The sequence below is a fragment of the Sycon ciliatum genome, chromosome 1, assembly GCF_964019385.1.
Source record: "Sycon ciliatum chromosome 1, ocSycCili1.1, whole genome shotgun sequence".
Taxonomy (NCBI): domain Eukaryota; kingdom Metazoa; phylum Porifera; class Calcarea; order Leucosolenida; family Sycettidae; genus Sycon; species Sycon ciliatum.
In genome coordinates this window covers 3,342,870-3,366,586 of record NC_088643.1, presented here as the reverse complement: position 1 = coordinate 3,366,586, position 23,717 = coordinate 3,342,870, and the positions used below count along the sequence as shown (strand labels likewise).

Genomic DNA, 23,717 nt, shown 5'->3' with positions numbered 1-23,717 from the left:
CACTGGTTCGACAACGCCGTCCGGGGCATCGCCATCGTCTGCAGCAAGTGCACATGCAAGCGATCTCCCGATCCTTGTTGCGCCTCAGACACGTGACCGTCGACAGCGGAGCCCCACCAGTACCAACACTGCACCCACACCTGACGTGAACGCCACCCGTGCTGAGCAACTTCTGGCGTCAGTGGTGGCATCACATGCTGTTTTGCCCGACTTCCCACCATCCACAAACCCTGTGTTCAAATGGGGTGACGTCCATGCAGGTAGTTTCGTCCCTACTGTAGAACGTGTCTATGCCAAGACCAGCAACTGGCAACGGAATTTGTTCTCTCTGCCGTCCGGTAGTGCTAGCAAGGATTTTGTCCGTGAGATGGCTCGACTCCTCCACGCTTATGCGTCGAAGTCTGCCCTAGAAGCTGTTGCACTGAGAGCTTGCATGATCATGCCTGCCTTGATTCTGCAGCGTCCTCACCGTAACTCGCGCAGCCACGAGAATCTTGACTGTGTCAGCCGGCGGATGAAGTTGTGGCAAGCAGGTGACCTTGATAGTCTCTTGCAGGAAGGACTCGCCATTCAGAGATCCCTTGCTTCACCCTCTGCACGTAGCAAGAATGCGGGTGATGATTCAGCACGCAAAGGCTTCACCAGGTTAATGCTACTTGGCAACGTGAAGGGTGCTCTCCGCTGCCTGTCCAACCAAGGGAAAGGTGGTGTTTTGCCCCTAAATGCTGACTGCGGTGATGGCCGTACCACCTTGGATGCGCTCAAGGAAAAGCACCCACCTGCCTGCCCCATCCCAGATGCAGATGTGCTATTGCAGGGCCCAATTGCGCAGCTTCAAGTAGTGCAGTTTGCCAGCATCGATGCCAGCTTCATCAAGAACATAGCACTCCGTCTGACTGGTGCTGCTGGTGTGTCCGGCCTCGACTCGACTGCCTGGCGACGAATGTGCTGCTCGTTCGGCGGTGCCTCTTCCGATCTGTGTGCAGCCGTTGCCGCAACCACCCGCCGTCTTGCCACGGAGTATGTAGATCCAGATGGTATTTCAGCTCTTGTAGCTGGCCGATTAATACCCTTGGATAAGAACCCTGGGGTGAGGCCCATTGGCATCGGTGAAGTTCTTAGACGCTTTATTGCCAAGGCCATTCTTGCCGTCATCAAGCAAGACATCCGGGAAAGTGCTGGTGCTCTCCAAGTGTGTGCTGGCCAGGAGGCAGGTGCAGAAGCCGCAATCCATGCCATGGCGGACCTCTACGGCAATGATGACTGCCAAGGAATTCTCCTCGTCGATGCGTCTAACGCATTTAATGCACTCAACCGGCAAGTGATGCTCCACAACATCCGCATCATATGCCCTGCTGCCTCAGTCGCTGTTACCAACTTCTACCGCAGAGCAGCTAAGTTGTTTGTGCATGGTGAGGTGGTCTTGTCTCTGGAGGGCACTACACAGGGGGATCCTCTGGCTATGCCAATCTATGCCGTCGCTCTCGTTCCGCTGTTGGCTGCTCTGGATGCCTCTACCAGTCGTGTTCACCAGATATGGTATGCTGACGATTCTGCAGCAGGTGGTAAATTGCGTGCTGTGCGCCACTGGTGGGACTTACTCACAGATCTTGGCCCCCACTTTGGGTATCACCCGAATGCTGCCAAGACATGGCTAGTGGTGAAGCCATCCAGCTTGCCAGAGGCCCAGGAGATCTTTTCCGGCACAGGCATTAAGATCACTGCAGAGGGTCGGCCATACCTCGGCGCTGCCATCGGCACAGAGGAGTTCCAGCGACGGCATTTCTCAGCTAGACTGGAGGAATGGTGCAGCCAGCTTACAGTGCTCACAGAGTTCGCAAAGACTGATCCCCAGTCTGCCCTCGCCGCGTTTGCACACGGTCTGCGTCATAGGTGGACGTATGCTATGCGAACCACACCTGATGACATTGCTGACTTTGAAGCTCTGGAGTGTGTCATCGCCCAGGAGTTCATCCCAGCTGTTACAGGCGTTGCTCCTCCATCTCCCCCACTGCGCCAGCTGCTGTCGCTGCCCCCTCGCCTTGGAGGTCTTGGTTTGCTGTCCCCCCTGTCTATCGCTCCACTCCAGCACGCCACATCAGTAGCAGTCACCAGTGAGCTCCAGGCCAACATCATGCGCCAGTCCCTACTGCTGGCCACTGACGAGGACACCGTGCGCAATGCTAAGCTCCAGGGCCGTGCCAAACTCCGTACCCTGTGGTCCGACACTACTGCCACCATCAGTGCAGACCTCAGCGACCATGAGCAGCGCTCCTTGGAGGCTAGTTGCGACCGCGGTGCCAGCTCGTGGCTATCGTGCCTGCCCATCGCTGCACACGGCTTCAGCCTCGACAGGAGGTCATTCCAGGATGCTCTTGCTGCACGCTACGGGTGGCCTGTTCTTGGTATCCCTGACACCTGCTTATGTGGTGTGCCTTTCACCACCGACCATGCCATGATATGCAGACGTGGCGGCTTCCCCATCATCCGCCACAACCATGTCCGGGACTACATTGCCGGCCTTCTTGGCAGAGTGTGCAATGCCGTGGAGACGGAGCCTGTTCTTCAACCCCTTGCTGGTGAAGCTCTTCCAAGGGCCGCCAACACTGACCCTCAGGCCAGACTGGACGTCAAGGGGAGAGGCCTCTGGTCCATGCAAGAGGATGCATTTTTTGACATAAGGGTTTTCTATCCCTGCGCGTCCTCTTACATGACTAAGTCCCTCTCTGCGACCTACAGATGGCATGAGGAGCAGAAGAAAGCGGCTTATGGTGAGCGGATCCGGCGGGTGGAGAGGGGCAGCTTCTCTCCATTGGTGTTCTCCTCTGTCGGGGGAGCTGGCGGTGAGGCCCGGAATATGTTGAAACGTCTCGCCATTCGCCTGGCAGCGGCAACCGGAGACTCGTACAGCATCCTCATGGGACGGATCCGCTGTGAGCTTGGCTTCACTCTAGTCCGTGACTCCGTCATGATGTTGCGTGGTAGTCGGAGGAAGGTGAATTTCAGCCATCACCCCAGCGATGTCCTGCAGCATGAGTCGCTCATGCCAGTTTGACTCGGCTCGATTTGTCTTTTGTGTCTGTGCATGATGATGTCACAGGTTTGTTTGCCAGTTTTGGTTCTGTTGCCGTTTATCCTCCGTCTTTGCTTTTTGTTTTGCTGTTTCCTTTCTCTTCTTCCTCTTTGCTCACGTTGATGCCATTTTGTTGTGAGTCCGCATGCTTTGACTCGAACTCGCAAGGTTGATTATTATCTCTTGCACCTTTTACTGGTTTAGGACTTGTGCCCAGTCCTGAAGTTATTGCTCATTGTTTGTGTTTTTGTTTTTAATTGTTTTGCATTTACATTTACATGTATTTATAATAATAATAATAATAATAATAATAATAATAATAATAATAATAATAATAATAATAATAATAATAATAATAATAATAATAATAATAATAATAATAATAATAATAATAATTTTAGAATTGCGATCAACAGAACGAGCTGAACCGACATTTCACAAAGGCTTTTATTGTTTTCATAATCTTCACTAGTTTGAGGGAAAGAGACAAACGGGAAAAGTCTGAAGAAAAAATTGACTGTCACCACCAGGATTCGAACCAGGGACCCTCGCTTGTAGCTAGCGATGCTCTAACCACTGAGCTATGGTGTAGTCGTAATAATAATAATAATAATAATAATAATAATAATAATAATAATAATAATAATAATAATAATAGTACAGGTCGCATGTCTCCCAAATAATACAGCTTCAGATTGTATGACTAGTGACAAGGGGGTTGAGTCTGCAGGGGAAGAATACAGTGATTGAACTGAAGCTGGATGATGACCGTGTGGTGAGTGTGTGGGGGTTTCGAGATGCCGTCCTGGGGCAGGGATGTCGGTCCTTTAGCTTGGACGGGTGTTGTTACATTCATTGTAACATTTTGTCGTTTTCTGTGTGTTTTGCTGTGCGACTACAGTAGCAGCAGTGTCTTGTGCTTATTTTTTCTTATCAGGCCCTATGCGTACAATTATTCAAGAAAAAAATCAGGAAGGAGATATAATAATATCAATAATAAAGCCATTGCCGAGCCACCGTGCTCACAGCAGAGACTTCTGTGTGCGTTATTGTTGTGAAGTGGACCACAAAGACCACGGACATTCTTGCTGTACGACCGAACTGTACGACGAACGTCACGGGCTAGGCGATCGTTGATGAATGGGAGTTTGAGGATGGATGTATATGTATTCTCTTTGCGGTTTGTGGCTTGTCTTGGTACGGATGCTCTGCGTTTCGCTGCTTGTATTTCTGGTTGTGGATAGGCATTCTCTTGCAGTAGCTTAGCGATCTTCTCTTCTCCCCTACTTCGGCCCTGCTCTGTCGATGCGTTGTTGTAGGCTCTCCGAAACTGTTCCCGGGCTACAGACTTCTTCACATCCATTGGCAAGGACGACATATAGGACAAATGAACACCACTGTGACTTGGCTTGACAAACAGCTCCGTCTGGAGAACACCACTCTGGACACTGATTGACAAGTCAAGGTAGCTGATGGTGTGTGAATTTGCATCATGGATGTACATGTATTCGATGGTGAATTTGATGTCAGGATGTCGGTTGTTCATGAAGGACACAAACTCCACTAACTTCCGACGACCATGCAACCAAACCAAGGTGCAATCATCAATGTATCGACGGTCCAGACGCGGTTTACATGGGAACCGCCTCTTCCACCAACTTTGACATAAAAATGATCGCTAAAGGAGGGGCAAAGTGATCCCCCATCGCCAAACCTTTACACTGCCTGAACATACTGCTGTTGAACTCGAAGTAACTGTACTCCAGAACGAATTTTAGCAACTCACGAACATCGGACAATGACAAGTGATACATGTCTACTTTGTCTCGATGCAGCTCCAGTAGCTTCATCGCAGCGTCCATACTCTCGGGGACACTGTCACAGGGATGTTGGAGTACAGAGACACGACATCCAGCGACGCAACAATACAGTCGGACGGAAGACTACCAAGGGTTCTCAACTCCTGGAGACATTCCTCCGTGTTTGGCAAATGGTCCGGGACAAATCGAAGCAGCTGGTTGAGTATTCTCTCCAACAGCAGGGAGGCATTGCTTGTCGACGAGCCGCATGTGGATACGACGGGTCGCAAAGGAAGCCCGGGCTTATGGTCCTTGGGGAGACCGTAGAATTGACTTTTTCGTGAGTTGTGTGGAAGTATAGACTTGTCAAGATGTCATCAGTCTCCCAATTGGAACTGCTAGTAAATGCACACATGGCGGATACAGCACGTCTTGTTGAAACTACTCCAGTTTCTATTATGTATGTTATCACTGTGGTCCAGTGTGGACTGTGGACAAGAGCGCTAGACCGGTAGCCCAGCCAGTTCGTAGCGCCAAAGCCGACATAGAAAAGGAGTTGGCACGTCTGGCTAAGGTTGACATCATCGAGCCCGTGAAGGAGGCATCGTCTTGGGTCTCGCTCGTTGTGCCTGTCCGTAAGTCGGTACACTCCGATTATGCGTGGATTATGGACAGCTGAATAAATCCATCATTAGAGAACGCCATTCTCTCCCAACGGTAGACAAAATAACCAGCGAGTTAGCAGGAGCACCAGTATTCTCAGTGCTGGGTGCCGAATCGGGATTCCACCAGCTGTTTATACTGGAGGAAGTATCACGATCATTTACAACATTTTGCATGCGATAACATTGCACGACACTGACCGACGGTACTGGTGGTCTAGAACTAACTGGCTAACACTTAGTAACAGCTCTTGCACATCTTGGATGCGCACTCCAACAGCCAGTTTGTTCTAGAACGTCAGTGCCGTCGGTCAGTGTCGTGCAATGTTATCGCATGAGCTGATTGTTTAGTAACTGGTGGTGTTAGTGGACATTATGGCGTAACTTGTAGTTCATTGGCAACTTAACATTACTCATTAGTCATTTTTCTTTTCTATAAACATTATTATTAAGAAAGGGTTTGCTCCCCACACCGTACCGGAGCTCACTACTTCGTATCATTATTATTATTATTATTATTATTATTATTATTATTATTTGAAACTCGGATATTATTATTGTGTTTTAAAAAAAATTCCTTCTATTGCTTTCCCCGGCACCGGCTTTTTTGTTTGGGGGAAGGAGTGATGTAGTGATAGTGACTGCGGTGTTCTTACAGTAAGTTAGTAATTAGTTAGTTACACCACTACTAGCATGTAGATGTCATGTGTTGCATTCTACACATCACTGCATGTGTTGCACTCACACACTCATGTCATGATGTGCTACATTCACACTGCTCTATGTTATACTTGTTTTCTTTATTTGAATTCTCTACAACCAAACGCGCAGAGCTGTCCAGTGGCAGTGACCAGGGAGCGAATGATGAGCGACATAATCCTATGAATCAAAACATCTCGGGGCAAAATGAAAGAGACTAGAAGGAGGGTTTGCACAACACTAGTACATAGAGGTGAGTACGAGAACAAAGGCGCGGCAGACTTCTAAGCAAGAAAGAAATCAATGCCAGAGATGTTTTGTGAACCAAAAACAGAGAGACGGAGAGAGAGAGACAGCCAGACAGAGAGTAAGTTACATTAATAAAGACAGGTAAGTCTAACGAATGAGGACTGAGACCTCTACACTGTGACAGGGTTTTTACACCTGAAAGCAGGTGCATGATTTAACAAGCAGGTTGTCAGTCGAGATTTTATGCGCAGATGGAGAAAGAGAGAGAAAGAGAGAGAAAGAGAGAGAAAGAGAGAGAAAGAGAGAGAAAGAGAGAGAAAGAGAGAGAAAGAGAGAGAAAGAGAGAGAAAGAGAGAGAAAGAGAGAGAAAGAGAGAGAAAGAGAGAGAAAGAGAGAGAAAGAGAGAGAAAGAGAGAGAAAGAGAGAGAAAGAGAGAGAGAGAGAAAGAGAGAGAGAGAGAGAGAGAGAGAGAGAGAGAGAGAAAGAGAGAGAGAGAGAGAGAGAGAGAGAGAGAGAGAGAGAGAGAGAGAGAGAAAGAGAGAGAGAAAGAGAGAGAGAGAGAAAGAGAGAGAGAGAAAGAGAGAGAGAGAGAAAGAGAGAGAGAGAGAAAGAGAGAGAGAGAGAGAGAGAGAGAAAGAGAGAGAGAGAGAAAGAGAGAGAGAGAAAGGGAGAGAGAGAGAGAGAAAGAGAAAGAAAGAGAGAGAGAAAGAAAGAGAGAGAGAGAGAGAAAAGAGAGAGAGAGAGAGAGAAAGAGAGAGAGAGAGAGAACGAGAGAGAGAAAGAGAGAGAGAGAAAGAGAAAGAAAGAGAGAGAGAGAGAAAGAGAGAGAGAAAGAGAGAGAGAAAGAGAGAGAGAGAAAGAGAAAGAAAGAGAGAGAGAGAGAAAGAGAGAGAGAGAGAGATCTCTTGCTAGTATTCCAGTAATTATTACATTCTGACCAGCTCATTTCAGTCCGTAGTTGTGTGTTCGGCTATACTTTCGCGCCGAGGCTTATCTTGCCCGCTCTTCCGTTTTGGTTCAGCTTTCCCAGGTCCAGCTAATTCAGTTGCGACGACATGTTTGCGCTTTCCTCCCGATGCCGCACCTTCTTCTTTTGTCTTCGGGTCCGTCCTTGCGATCTTCTCCAGGATTATTAAGGCGTCCATGCTGGGGACTAGTTCTCTGATGGTACTCACTGTTATAACGGCGCTTTGCTCCTGTGACTGGGCTGGACTCCAGTTGCTATCCACTTCTCCAGAGAATTCGTACTTCTCTCCGACGCTTGCCTTGCTGGCTGCAAACCGAGCAATTGTTCGATCAGCGACTAGAACGTTCCCAGTCTGGATCCAGTACTCCACTGTTACTTTCTTCTCTGTGAACTTGCCTTTGTAGTTCCAGTCTGGTGTGTAGAAAACGGCCGACTCCTCTTTCCTTGTGTGCACGTATGGCGACAAGATCTCAAACGGCTCTGCCGCCTCGCCAGGCTTTGGAGTGTCTACTGTTGTCCAGCCTCTTGGGTACAACGTTCTGGAAAAATACCGGTGGCCGTCTTCTCCGGTAGAGCTCATCTTTTTTTCTAGGGGTGAAACGAATACGAATATTGACAATCCGAATACAGGAGGTCGTCGGGCTTCGGTCTGAGTGACGATGCTCTTCTGCTCACGAACAACACGAATGGAATAGTGTAGAACGGTCCGAGCTGTTAAGTGTTATGAACCCTACCGACACAACTACGACAGGTGCTAAGCCAATCACAAGGAGAAAGAGAGGTAGACCACAGAATAGGTTGCGCTACTTTGAAACACTACACGTCACAAAGTATAACCTAGAAGCCGAGTGACAGCCAACACCTTTTGGACGTCTAATGTCACATTTGAAAGTTGCTAACTACAATGTAGACTTGTAGTGCAAAATACTTCATGAACCTCGAAAGCTACACAGTAGAAAGGAGTGTATCACGTGTGTGATGTAGTGGCGAACTGTGAGATGCTAAACCTAAAGCGACGTTTCCATCCAGATCTTGACTAACGGGTTGGCGTCTGACGCTATAAAAATTAATTATAAACCTTGAAGTTGTAGTAGATCATCCTTCTTCAGATCAATGGCAGATTTCAGGAGAATTCATGATTTTTTTATGCCATCTTCAGCAGGTCCGTCAAATTGTAGTGGTAGATTTTTCTTGTGACCAGACGACGCTTGCAGACACCAGCACAAGCACTGCACCGGTCACACTCCATAACAGCTAACGTTAGAAGTTGCTCCCGACACGCCTTGTGTCGTTCCATTCTCTTTCTCCTTGTGATTGACTTAGCACCTGTCGACTCAGTCGTAGTTGTGTCGGTAGGGTTCATAACACCTCCGTTCTACACTCTTCCATTCGTGTTGATTTGTCACACGTGATAGTTTGTTGGGTGTACACATAATTGGCATTAATTGCGCCAATGTCTTCTATAAAAAAAGTAATAATTATTATCATTTTAGTTCAACCTTGTAGTACCTGCAGAAATAGCACTCCTGGCGTTGGGACTGGGGTGTCCTAGGCTATGCCTATGGCCACTGCAATGATGTGGGTGACAGCGCTAGCTCCGGAACTCGCGTTACCAACAGCCAGGTGGATGATGTACATCTCAGGCTGTAAATCATACGTACACAGACAGTGCAACTAGGCCAGGCGCCGACCTTCACCCAAGCGTGGCATGATCAACCCACTCACCAAGTGAGAATTCCACGCAACGACGTAGAAATCGCGCTGGAGCCCGGGATGCGTCCTCAGCAGCAGCACCATCATCTTCACCAGCGCTGCAGCTAACACACAAAGCCCGGACATGGCGCCGCTGGTTCCTACAGCACCTCCAGTACGCTTGGCGGTGAACCAGGACAATGCTGAGTCCAATCCCGCTCACCCGGGAGACGCCAACTCTGGACGTGTTCCTACTCCTGGAGACGAACAGGAGATACTACCGGTGCAGGGCATCGGGCGAGCAGATCAGGGACAACTCTCCATAATGTCATGCTATGATGAGATCGTCCAGTGGTGGAAGCAGTTCTTTCGTATCACGACGGGGTCCATTGGCAAGGCTTTTGTCAATCTATTAGTTGCTGAGCTTCGACGATTCACTGACTCTGCTGGCACTGACTGCATCGCTCTCTACCGGTTCTCCGTGCTTCCTTCCCTGATGCTGCAGTCAACCCGTAACAACAGCAAACCAAAGGAGAATACTCTGCATGCATTTGCAGCGGAAAATGGCATTATGGCAAGCGGGGAATTTGACGTCAATGAGCGAAGGCCGCTGCCTGCAAGACTCGCTGTTTCGGCCGCGTAAGGGGGGCCGCAAGCGAGGTGAGGAAGATGAGGCTCGCCACTTCTCTGACCTCATGTGCCAGGGCCGTGTGCATGATGCACTTAGATGCCTGGATCCAGTCAGACGTGGTGAAGCGGGTGGTGTGCTGAACATCAACGATACCGTACCTCTCCGGGATGGTTCCTCTATTCCTGTCAAAGAGGCATTACTGGACAAGCATCCGGAGGCTCGGCTACCACCTCCTGAAGCCTGGGGATGCCTCCGGTGTTGAAGGCATACGTTTTGATGGCCTCGCTGCTGAGTTTCTGAAATCGGTGGCGATGCACTCGGAGGGATCTGCAGGTCCGTCTGGGATACTATAGTAGACTCGGCATGTTGGCCGTGGATGTGTTCCTCTTTTAAGGGGACATCAACCAGTCTGTGTCAGGCTATTGCTGACCTCTCTCGCCTTCTCGCTACCCATGTTCGTCCGGCTGAAGGCCTGGTGCCGTTTCTGTCATGCCGGCTAATTGCCCTTGACAAGCAGCCTGGCGCACGCACTATTGGCGTGGGCGAGGTGCTCAGGCGGATAGTATCGAAGGCTATTCTGCACATTGCTTCCACTGACGCGGAGGAAGCCTGCGGGCATCTTCAAAAATGCGCTGGATCACCAGGGGGCATTGAAGCAGCAGTGCATGCCATGCAAGACATTTACAACGAATCGTCCACTAAGGGAGTTCTGTCGGTAGATGCCAGTAACGCATTCAATAGCATAAACCGACAGGCAGCTCTGCGTAACGTTCAGCGTCTCTGTCCAGCGTTATCCACCATTCTTGGGAACTCCTATCAGTCTGAGGCGCGTCTGTTTGTCTCTGGCGGTGGGGAGATTTCGTCAAAAGAGGGGACAACCCATGGGAGACCCGCTGTCCATGTTAAGCAGATTTGGTATGCGGATGACTCCAGTGGTGCTGGCAGGATGAGAGCGATTCGAGACTGGTGGACAACAATCCAGGAACACGGTCGCCTGTATGGATATTTCACCAATCCGGACAAAACCCTACTTCTCGTGAAGCCCGGAGTGGAGGAGGAGGAGGAGGCTTCACGTCTGTTTGAAGGCACCGGTGTCTGCATTGTCACTGGCAGCACTAAGTATCTGGGCTCATACATCGGGGAGCCTGATGATGTTGCCAGCCAAGTGAGGGAGAGGGTTGGTGATCGGTGCAAGGAGCTACGCACATTAGCAAAGTTTGCCAGCACAGAGCCACACGCGGCATATGCAGCTCTGACCCATGGCCTGCGGGGTCGTTGGGTCTACCTCTTTCGTACGGTTCCCATTCCGGAGGACGCAGTATCAGCGTTGGACAAGGTAATCTAAACCGAGTCTTGCCAGCTGCAATTGGTCGAGATGCATTCACCATATAACGCGCACCCCCAATCTTCATTGGTGGTGCGCACTTCAATCTTCATTGAAGTACATGCATTTCATATTCGGAGCATAGTGCGCACCTGGGATTTATGGCCTAAAATAGCACATCTAAAGTGCGCACTATACTCCGGAAAATACGGTACAGTGGTCCCTCTATAATCCGGCACCATTTGTGCCACGGAAATCTGCTGGATTAGGGAGGGTGCTGGATTAGAAAATCTGATCTACTGCTGCAATGTGCATGAAGAGGACATTTTGGCTACTGAAAATTGTGCTGGTTTATCGAGGGTGCTGGATTATAAAGTGCTGGATTAGAGAGGGACGACTGTAGTAGTATGTACTAGTATAGTACATGCTGAGGCTAGCTGTATGCTCAGTCTATACATTCTTGATCTTATCTTCTTCTTTTTTTCTTTTGTTCCTTTCTCTTTTCTTTAAAAATGTTTTACTGCCAGAAGTCGTCTTCATATAAGGAGGCAGACATGCCTGTTTGTTGTACGACTTTAAATAAATCCAACCAACCAACCACGGAGGATTTGGCGATTCTCAGGCTGCCGACACGTCTCGGGGGAATGGCCAATCCACACTTTCACAGCATGAGCGGGACAGAGCACGACTCTTCAAGGGCAATGACAGCAGCCCAGGTTAGTGAAATTCTGCAACACACATCATGGACCAAGTAAGCACCGGAACGTGTTCGGCAAGATGCTATGACAGCCAAGACGGATTTTGTCAGTCAACGCGGCACTACAAACGAGGCTGAGTTCCGCCAGCTGCGGCAGTCGGCGTCGGCGGATATGGCACGTCGGTTGGAGCATTTGTCCTCCCGAGGTGTCTCTAGCTGGCGCAACACGCTGCCTATCAGAAAACACGGCTATCATCTGTCAAAGGGAGATTTCAGGCCGGATGCGGTGGCGTTGCGGTATGCCTGGGCATTGGTTGATGTGCCTACTACCTGCTCTTGTGGCCAACCGTTTAGTCCGGCCAATGCCATGTGTTGCCCTACTGGTGGTTTCCCCACCATTCGGCACAATGAAGTTCGCGACATTCTTGCCGACTTTAACTGAGGTTTGCTCGGATTTCGCTGTCGAGCCTCAGCTTGCTCCGGTTTCGGGAGAGGTGTTTCTGGCAGCCTCAACTAACACAGCCAACGATGCTCGCGCTGATATCCGGGCTCGAGGGCTGTGGACCAGGGCACAGAATGCTTTCCTGGATGTCCGGGTTTTTCATCCTGATGCTCCGTCCTATGTCACCAAACCTCTCGAGAAACTGTTGGCGGAGCATGAGAGGAAGAAGAAGCTGGAGTATGCTGAGCGTATCATCAATGTGGACCGTGGGTAGGGACCGGCGGATTCTGCTCGAAAAGGTGGCAGATTCTGCTTGAAAAGCAGTGAAATTGGCAGAACCATACAAACCTTATGGCGGGCAATTCCTCTAATTCTGCTCCATTTTTTTATCCACATACCGTATTATCTCTAATATAAGCACGGTCCTTTATTTTTTCAATGTACCTCCGCCCCGTGCTATTAATGGAGACGTTCCTTTATTGGAGACTGTTCCATTATTATTTCAACCTCATTTCAGAGGCATGTTGCCATGCCAAATTCATGTATGACACACACATTTCAGGGTTTTTTTCGCCGGTACAGATAATGAATTTACACAGTGTGCTTATAATGGAGACTGAGCACTTTATTTTTTGAATGCCGCCCAAGGTGTTCTATTATTGGAGACGTGCTATTATTGGAGACTGTGCTTATATTAGAGATAATACGGTACCAAACATACATGAAACTTTCTAGAAAAAGTACCGAATTCTGCCAATTTTTCTGCCGGCAGAATCCGCCGGACCTTCACCGTGGGACATTTAGCCCACTAGTTTTCACCATGGCGGGTTTTTGTGCGCCAGAGTGCTCCAGATTTGTCAAGCGCCTGTGTGGTCTCGTTTCAAATGGGGATACAAAGTTGTATGCCGAGACAATGACCACTGACCTATGTCCGGTGTCGACTGGCTTTTGCATTGTTGCGGTCGGCATGTGCATCCGCGGTGCCCGATCATCATATCACCGTCCTGTAAATGCTTTGCGAGAGTTGGCAATCTCGGAGGGCCGGCTCAGTGAGGTTTTGGAGATGATAATATGATGGTGGGCAGGACAGTGCCCTTGTACTTTCCTGGTTTTCCCCGTTTTTTTTGCGTTTTTTCATTGATTTTGATGTCAAAAGGGGATTAGGGACTCTTGGATCTTTCCTCTACCAAATGGTACCGTTTACACATACACTTGTTTTCATTTTTTGGTGCTGTGTTCTAATCATTCGCCATGCCACCGTGAATTGTATTCTGTTTGCCCGTAAAAGAGGTCTTATAATTAAATTATAGTTCAGCGCGTTCCATTCAACGTGTACCTCTCCTCTGATGAGTTCCCAACATCATAAATTGACATAATGGAACGAAACGAGGCTTGTCAAGTAATTAGTTGTCAGGAGCAACTTCTAGCTGTTATGGAGTGTGACTGATGCAGTGCTCGTGCTGGTGTCTGCAAGCGTCGTCTGGTCACAAGAAAAATCTACCGCTACTATTTTACGGACCCACTGAAGATGACATCAACAAAATTAATTATGACTTCTCCTGGACCAGGAAATATGCCATTGATCTGAAGAAGGATGATCTGCTACAAGGATGATCTGCTACAAGGATTATATAATAATTATTATTATAGCGTCAGGCGCCAACCCTGTAGTCAAGCCGCTAACACCCGATATGGCTTTAGTGCAATTTCTTATTTGGGCGCTGCCAGGTGGAATACACTTCCACCGGCTTGCCGCATGTCTAGTTCACCAGCTGAATTTCGCTCATCCATCAAATTATACCTAGGGTTCCCTGTAAAAAGGCGCTGACGCCTCTTGGGAATTCCCTAGTAAAAGAAGAATAAATAATAATAATAATAAGATCTGGATCATCGGGAAAAGTCGCTTTAGCATCTCACAGTTCGCCACTGCATCACACTCGTGACACACTCCTTTCTACCCACTTTGTCAGCTTTTGAGGTTCGTGATGTATTTGTCTTGTGCAGTTAGCAACTTTCAAATGTGACATTAGACGTCCAAAATGATTTTGTTGGCTGTCAAAGTTCTAGTTTACACCTATCTTTGTCACGTGACGTCAGTATACTTTGTAACGTGCAGTGTTTTAGCGCAACCTATTCTGTGGTCTACCTCTCTTTCTACTTGTGGTTGACTTAGCACCTGTCGTATACGCGGGTAGTTGTGTCGGTAGGGTTCATAACAGCTCGGACCGTTCTACACTATTCCATTCGTGTTGTTCGTGAGCAGAAGAGCATCGTCACTCGGGCAGAAGGCTTCAAGCCCGACGACTTCCTGTATTCGGATTGTCAATATTCGTATTCGTTTCACCCCAAGAGAAAAAGGATGAGCTCTGTTTTTCGACGCATCAGAGTCGGAGAAGGCGGCCACCGGTATCTTTCCAAAACGTTATATCCAAGAGGCTGGACAACAGTAGACACCCCAAAGCCTGGCAAGGCGGCAGAGCCGTTTGAAATCTTGCCGCTGTACGTGCACACAAGGAGAGAGGAATGGGCTGTTATCTACTCACCACAGTGGAACTACAAAGGCAAGTTCACAAAGTAACAGTGGAGTACTGGATCCAGACTGGGAACGTTCTAGTCGCCGATCGAACAATTGCTCGGTTTGCAGCCAGCAAGGCAACCGTCGGAGAGAAGTACGAGTTCATCAACTGTAACTGGTCCATTCAGTCTAGGTTGGTACCTGGTGGCGGTGGAGAGCTACCAATTAATTATTTCATGACCCCCGACCCGGATCAACGCAGACAGGCAGGCAGACTTGTACTTGTTGCTCACTGCGTGGGTCACGTGGGTCTCCCCGGGAGAGGGGAGAGACTCAAATTCAAAAGGAATCTTGGAAAGATGACTATAGGCTATACTGAGTATAGGGCTTGAAAGTGCTACGTCACAGTATAGCAACAATTTCAAAAATTCAAAAATTGAATCCACTTGGATCCAGTTTTTGTTTGGATCCAAGCACATTTCAAGCCGTCTTACTCACCGCAAGGTGATGTAACCAGTGAAACTGACTGATTTGGCTACTGGGGGCGGGGTTACAACTGGTGGCGAAGTAAAAGTCACCCCTGCACACGACATGAGTGGGTTGCTATGCACCCACATACTGAGGCAATAGCAAAGTCACACCTCAGTGGATCCAAAATAGAAATCTGATGTCAACTTAGTACTCCCTGGCCGTTTTTGACGTCATCACTTTCAAGCCCTATTGAACCGCCCAACGGCCGACACCCCCTGAAACCCCCAAAACTCTGGGTGGACTTGAAAATGATCCCACATATGGGCTCAACACACCTCAGTAAGTGGGTGAGGACAACCGGGTGCAGAAAAAGGATTGACAGCATCAGGGTATCCGTCCCGGGATCCAACTGCAGTTACCCCTGCCCCCAGTGAAGGTAATACTTGCTACTAGTGTGGGTGGCTAAATCAGAGTGGATCTGATAAGCTTCACTAGCACCATCGATTACACAAGAGTTAATCTAGCCAGAAGCAGTCCATGATTAACAGGTATGTATACTTCAAATAGAAAGTATATGAACCCTGGAACCAACAAAGGTGGCAGGTACAACATTACACCTTCAAGCAGCCGAGACTGTTGGCAACAGACCCAGCACAATCAGGCATAAGTGTACCCACCAACCGAACTAGCAGACAGACAGACACGCATGCACACACACACACGCGCGCGCGCGCATAGTGGACAAACCATACACGGTTACAAACATAGGTTTATTGCATCAATGCTGTGCTGCGTTGCATGTACAAGAGGCATCACTCCATCAGCATCGGTGTATGGGCAATACAAAGGAATTAGGGAAAGAGGGATTGGAGTTTCAATAGTCGAAAACTATGTACATGTACATTGGAATGTATTGCAAGAAGGCCGGGAGACACCCGGGCAACCCTGCAAGTTCACTGGTTCAATGGAAGCACTAATAGATCTACAGGAGCTGTAGCTGTGGGGCTGTTGCATATTCACAAACCGTACGGAGCGTGCATTGGATAAGAAAGACGTAAACTACTGTCTTCTAAAAGGGCTAGAATAGGTAAACGTGGAGCCGCGAAGGGAATGATACTTTCACATAAAAACAGCAGTTGGACTCACTTGACTAAGTGCTCGTATGTTCAACAGTGCTTAGATTTTGCAACTAACAGTATTGCTACAAACTGCCTGGTACTAGAAGACTGCAGCTGCGGTGCAATACGATTTTACTGGGCAGCTGCAACTACAAGCACTTAGCAATACAAGCTGGTAATGGAACTGTACATGAACGGATCGATTGGTCACTGCAGGCGAGTGCTGGTGCTTTCCTCTATGTACTTGTCTCAACTGCACGGCAGTAACAAGCACCAGCTGCAGCAGCAGTAGCAGCAGTAGCAGGGGCTGTGCACCGTGTAAAACGTCACGCACACAACCATCAGTGGTACTGACGATAGCGTTACAGCCCATTGTTCCTCTTTGCTTGATTTCAAATATCTGCATATAAAAAAAAGTCGCTAATCTCTGCGGTACCGGGCCAACTGTTCTAACAGCAGCCCTTCTTCTCGGGAAGGTCATCCGTCGCTAGATCGATATTCCCGCTGACTGGGTTGTCCGCACCGGCGTGATTGGACGATGGAGACGCTGACGTTTTTCCGCCCATGCTGTTGTGCAGCTTGGTGGCGATCTGCGTGAAGGCGTGCTCTAGGCCTTCGCCCGTCTTTGCCGAAGTGGTGAACATCTCGACAAAGTCGTGATTCGACGCAAACGACTCTGCGGTGGCACTATCAATGTCGTGGTTATCCAGATCAACTTTGTTACCGACCAGGAATTTGACGGCGGTGGAGGCGAAGCTCTCCGCGTCCCGTACCCACGACGTCAGGTAGTGCAGCGACGACGGCTCGTCCACCGAGTAGACGAAAACGGTGGCGTGCGCGCCGCGATAGTAGTTGCGCGTTAGCGTGCGAAACCGCTCGACTCCTGCCGTGTCCCATACACTCAACTGCACAGCACACAGAGCAGAACACAGAAGAAGTCGTCAAGCATCTAAACGCCAAAAAAGGACTGAGAAAAAAAGCAGAGGGGCATTTAGTGTACCTGTTCGTTGCAACATTTACACATCTACTTCGAAGTAGTGGCATGTTTTCATCGAAACATTCCATCTCTGTGTCTACGGTGTTGAAATCCTAAACCTTTCGCCGAGCAGTTTTGTCACTTCCGTCCATATCGAATGTCAAGATTGCTGGTGTCATGATGCTGGATGGTGCTTACCCGTCCCCCAACTCCACGCTGTTGCACTCTAATGATTAACATGCGCATGTATTCTCAGAAGGTCAGCAGTTCTCACACTTTCAGACTCATGCAGAACCAGACCAATGCGGCCTGCAGACGTACACTATCCTCCCGCCGAAACCTTTAGTTAGAACCCTACGGTTTGTTTAGTCCAGTCTAGCGAATGAAGTGGAAGACACCACTGCAGCTGTACTTATGGTTGAATATGGTGTTAAAGACACACCTGGCAATATGGCGGTAAATACACGTCTGCCCACACACGCATACACACATATTGCCCAGTGTGTCTTTACCACCATATTCAACCAGTCAAGTAAATAGCAGGACAAAGCAGCTACGCACTCCATGAAATATATTTAGTACTTCTACTTCGAAGTAGTACCCGGTGTAACCAACGAAAGCTACAAAAATAACTTTAATACGGTTCCCCGGGTGTCAGAGACACACTTGGGTGTAAGCTGCCCCCGCTTCCCTACTGGAGGCATGCAGAATAGCACATCCCAGTTAGTACTTGTTTGTATGGTGCTGAACGCTTGGGCTATAATAAGCAGCAAGGGTCTTTTAACCCAGTTTTTTCTTGTAAAGAAAGCATGACTCTGACCCCGGAACACGATGATTCTAGAAAAAGGTTTTCACTTGAATGGTGCCTGTGCAGTCACGGCACACAAACTTGGGTGAAACGCCATGATGCAGTCGAAATGCAAGCAGTGCACACACACACACACATATACACACACACAAATACACATGCACAAGGTTTCAAGGTGACCAGCATTGCTCGTATACTATTAATTTTGTTGTTCGTGAGAGTTTCACTGAGACAAGTGCTGGCCAGATTCTTATCACTTTTAGATTCTGGACAAACATTCCATGAAGGCCTATCATAACTTTTCAACTTCGCATTGGAAGAACTCTTCTCCAAATGAAGTTCCTCGCATCACACATGCAGCGTTCGGCCCTTATTCCCAATCGAACACGGGTGAGTAAGCGCTCCCGTGCTCATGCATACACCAGTCACCTGGTCACCGTGCCTGCAGGCTACAACTTTTACTTTTTCCTGTCACTCGAGTTAAACCTTTGAGTTGAACCCTGGTGTGAAAGTTGTAGCCTGCAGGCACGGTGACCAGGCGACTTGTGTACGCACGAGCACATGACCGCTTACTCACCCATGTTCGATTGGGAATAAGGGCCGAACGCTGCATCGCAGCCTTTTCGGACCAAAACCAGTCGACTCAGCGTCCAAAAGACTACAACATATGGATCAATCGCAGTCATCCGTGCTTTTATAAGAACGAAATGGCGCCTTTAGTGACTTTTTGCATACAAATCCCCATATAGTAGGGCATAGTCACCCAGTTTCGGTGGAAATGCGCGAGTTCGATTGGGAATAAAGAAGGAAGGGAGAATCTCAGCTTCCTCGAACTAAGACCATTCGACTCAGCACCCCGAAGACTACAACTGGTGAAAATTTGATTTTAGGGTATACCGTAAAGTACCGTTGATCCGCCCCCTCTCTAATTGCCGCCCCCTGTTGATTTTCTGCCTGTGAAGCGACTCCGGCATTTACAACGAAATACGATGTTGAACCGAAGCATGCACTGCTGTACACAATAAGTGCCAGTCCAGGATGAAAATGTGCACAATCCAGCACATCAAGTCTGATCTTCCACATTGTTGTACATCGTACTGCACTTGACAGCCTTGATCTAATTCCCGCCCCCTGCCGAAAACCCAGCTGGGAAGCGACATGGCGTGGGGGGGGGGGGGCAGATCAACGGTACTTTGCGGCACTTCCCCTTTAATTACGTAATTAAGCGGCCTCCACCCCAACACAGTGTGCTCCCGGTCACAGAGCAATGCTGCACATTACCATCAACTTCAACTTCCTATCGATTTCCAGTAATACTATCCCAGGTAGTGTCAGACAAAATTTGCTCGGCTGACGTCGATAAAAATATCACGGTTCGCTTGAGACTTGGCTGGAGACCGAGTTTTCAGCATCCGCCGTGGGAACGCCACCACCCTCTAGGATCAGGGTGCAGGTGCAGCTACTAAAGCAGTGGGACGTGAGTAGATCAGACCCAGCACAAAGTGGTCAAAGATCGAAAAATCCTATTCGCTTCGATATTCTGCGGCGAAATTTAGCTGGCTCATCGTCGATATTTTGCTTTCATTTTGCCAGGCCATTCGATATTTTGATACCTTTTTGCTCCAATGTGAGGCCAAAATGTGTGTCACATGTTAGAAAAATAGCCAGAAGTGGGTCACGTGTCGGCAAAATGTGGGGAAATGACTTCAAATGAGTCATATGCACCGTCCAAGTTGTATATGAGCAATGACAGCTTCAAAATGCCACATTCGGATCAAATTTGGGAGAGAAACATTGATATTGTGCTCGGGTTTGCAAGCAATTTTCCTTTCCAGGGATTTTCGATACTTTGCTCTAGGAATTGCTAGCAAATTTGGCCTGACAATAATCCTGGGACGGTGCAACCTGAGCGATGTTTCAACACCGAAACTTCTCCGTCCACAATCTTGGATGGATTCGCAAGAACAATAGGACGTTGTGTGTGGCTTGCAATGGCATCCCAATCCCCTCCCCCCAAACCCACTAAACACCTTCCACCCAGGAACATCATGTGATTAGAAATCCGAGACATGCCAGCCTCTCCACGAATAAATTATTTTACTTTTCAATTCGAAATTCGAAATGGTTTAGGGACTAGCGTATTACCGCCAGGGTCTGTTGTGGTCGGTCTCCAATTTTCTCAGCACTGCCCGGCACTGATGTTCAACAGCAGAGAAACGTGGCTAGATATCGGGTAGAATCCGACGCTTACCGTAACGGTTTGTCCATTGATCGTGACTGGGCGAGTGCAGCTATCAATGCCAGTGGTCGTCGTGACCGTCTCATCAAATTCATCGTCCTTCAGCCGCCTGAAGATGGATGTCTTGCCAACACCCAGCTCGCCCAGCAGGACGATCTTGTACATGGGACCACGCGACGATGCTGCCATGGTCGCTAGAATCACCTCGCTAGCGCTGCTGCCTGGACTTTAGCTGCGTCCACTAATGTCTTTTCAACACTGCAGCTTACTGAGTTACCCCAGACTAATGCATTCACTAAAATGTTTGCTGGGTCGACCAAGCTGGGAGCTCTGCAGGTAAGCGCTACCACGTGTGGGTGGTACTTTCAAAAGTAAACAACAGTGCTACTGCTACTTGATGTTTGAGTGCTTGTCGAGCGGATCGGCCAAAGAGAGTGGAAAGGTTTCCGCCTGTAAATTGTTTACGCAACAAACAAACTGAGTCTCTCATTCTTCGTATCGGTTTTTCCCGGATCATGGGCGAATATCGAATGTCCAGCTTTCGTGTAAAAATGTGAGTGTGTTTGTGCTGGAAACATGCGTGCAACCACGTCATTTTTGACTCAAATGATCTGGTGGTGTGGAGCTGAGGTGGTCAGTGCAGTGGTAGACCTCAGCTAACTAATAGTAATAGTATTCATGGTGTGTGATGTACATCTCTGACACTAGCACTGTCATCAGCTAGCTCCATGGATCCGGATCCGTAGTGCTGCTGTGCCTGCGACTTGCATGACTGTACTTGTTGTGTCCAGCTGCGCAGACGTCAGACAGATCGCTACATCTGCGGCAGCCGTTCGCTCTCTCTGTCCGCGTAGTCGTATCGCTTGCCTCCGGCCCACTTCAGTCCACAGGTACGTGCGTATCCGGATCTTGTAGCCAAGTGGCTTGCATACACCGCTTTGCTACTATGCCCTCTCCTGTCCTGATCTTACTACTATTCTTAGTGCAATCAGATTAGGGAGTCACTGAATAGGGAATACCAGTATTTCACTACTCCCTTTCCCTGATGTAAATCATGCAATGGGAGAAGACGAACCCAACGAAGCAGCTGAAGCTGACACCTGCGGGGATGAGGTGTTGTTAAATTTCCCTGATATCCGAGTCATCTGAAGCCATCTCAATTTTTCTAGGCTAACGTTAGCGAGTTTTCAAGACTTTCCCGTGACGAACCCAGCACCCAACCACCCTGGCGACGTGCCTCCCCCCCCCCCCCCCCCCCATTGGTTGGCACATGGTGCATGCAGTTTGGCAGCTAGGCATTCAATGGATAAGTGTTCAGCATCCGGTTAGGATTAGCGTGCACTGCACATACTACAACCATGACACCCCGGCGCCCAGCAAGAATGCTGGTGGATGAACCCCACAGTGACTAGGGTGTGCGGATCATGCTCGAAAAGCAGTGAAATTGGCAGAACCATACAAACCTTATGGCAGGCAATTCCTCGAATTCTGCTCCATTTCTTTATCCACATACCAAACATGCATGAAACTTACCAGAAAAAGTACCGAATTCTGCCAATTTTTCTGCCGGCATTATCCTAACAGTGACTTCATTATGTGCAGGCTGGTACATGAACTACAGTAGAGTCGCGCGCTGAAGAACGTGGAACCCAAGAACGTCCAGCCTGAAATACTAAGAACGCCACAGCCTAAAGCTAAGAACGACGGTGTTGGTTTTCTGGCAGCTTGTGGGATACATATGATCCAGTATGCACTGTTTCTAAGAACGTGCTATAAGAACGCAGCCAGATTGCTGAAAAATAAGAATGTCCCAGGCTAACCCCTTAGAAACAACGTTCTTGGGCGCGCGACTCTACTGTAGCCCTTCAAGTGGTGGACAATGCCGGCAGAATTTGAGAGTAGTTTTTTTCTGGTATGTTTCATGCATGTTTGGTAGCGAAGAAATGGAGCAAAATTCAAGGAAGTGCTTGCCGTAAGGTTTGTATGGTTCTGCCAATTTCACTGCTTTTCAAGCAGAACATGCCAATTTTTCGAACATTATCTACCAAGGGCTAGCATGAATCCCACAGTGACTTTAGTTTGCATCCTCAGGGAGCCATAGCCTTGAAGCGATTCATGTGCCTCCCCCCCCCCCCCCCCGATCACACAATTCAATGCAAGGGTTGAGGTGAATACATGTAGGTCCGACGGGGGGGGGGGGGACACAAGCATAGACCAATCCGTTTGGAATCATGGCAATTGGCAGTCGCGAGATGGAATTCGGCTGGTAGACAGACTTGTGCTACGAACATGACACCCCCCCCCCCTCCCTCCCCGGCATTGTACATTTGTAGTACTGAACTGTTGTGCCTCTGAGTCGGAGCCCTTAGAGTGCGGGAAGTGTTGTGTTAAACCACATTCAAAAGGTGGAGCCAATTATCATCGCATTTCCGTTAAAACGGGTACCAACGGTGAGAAGTGGTACGGTCAATGGTCACTGCTGTAATGACCGTGCGTCCGTGTCCAACACCCCAGGCTGACCCAAAACTACAAGAACTACTTGCTCGTCACGATCACTCTTTTCTTGATTCCAGGTCTAGACCGTCATTGGAAGTTCAACATGATTTGGAATCAGTCTGCGATCTGTGCAACATGCAACCGTGACCGAGGCCACTTTGAAGCCAATTGCCGTGATCTCTTTTTAGGAGACCAAACATGGCCGCCAGAGCCAATGATGACGCAGACGCGTGCGGATAGATCCGACGGTCCCTGGCCCAAGGGCGACCCGATCACAGTGGAAGGGGCACTGAGTTCAGATGCGATATTCACCTTGTTCCATCCCGGCACCCCACCCACCCTGTCGTGTTGTGTGGTCTATTGGCGGCCGGTCAGGGACAATTCCATGCAGTAGGCGGATGCCGCACAGTATAATTCCTTGACCTCTGACCCAGCACCAGGCTTCAGCCTTCTTGGCGGAAGTTTGATCACAGCCACTACATGATGTAGTAGTGTACTAGTAGTCAGGAGCACTTTTCCTTACTTCAAGTAGCCAGTGTTCCTCCATCTTGTTATTGTGTTGTTACTGATGATACTGACGTGACAGGGTCAGTATGTTCAGTATGCCCAACTCGCGACCCACGAACAGTCCTTGGCTACACCACATACAGTTGAAATTGTCCAAATTTTCACCCAGGAGGGCATCGTCAGTATCATTATTAGTATTATTAATTTTTCCCAAACCGGTAGCACTACGGAGTACGTGACTGTGTGTACAGTCTACAGTCAGTACAGTCTACAGAGATGTGCTCCCTGCTCCCTGCTAGCTGTATTATAATTATTGTAATTATAGCAGTACAGCTGCTGTAGCTAGACATGC

General features: G+C 48.7%; 1 protein-coding gene across 1 annotated transcript; it reads right to left on the bottom strand.

Annotated features, from left to right (window-relative positions):
• Positions 1 to 15,972: 15,972 nt before the first annotated feature.
• Positions 15,973 to 20,871, bottom strand: LOC135810125 (ras-related protein Rab-1A-like). The gene is made up of 2 exons (XM_065323593.1): positions 20,375 to 20,871; positions 15,973 to 17,244 (listed from the first exon to the last, which is right to left on the bottom strand). The coding sequence occupies exons 1-2, from the start codon at positions 20,549 to 20,551 to the stop codon at positions 16,789 to 16,791; spliced, it is 633 nt and encodes a 210-aa protein (XP_065179665.1). The 5' UTR covers positions 20,552 to 20,871; the 3' UTR covers positions 15,973 to 16,788.
• Between the last annotated feature and the right edge of the window lie 2,846 nt (positions 20,872 to 23,717).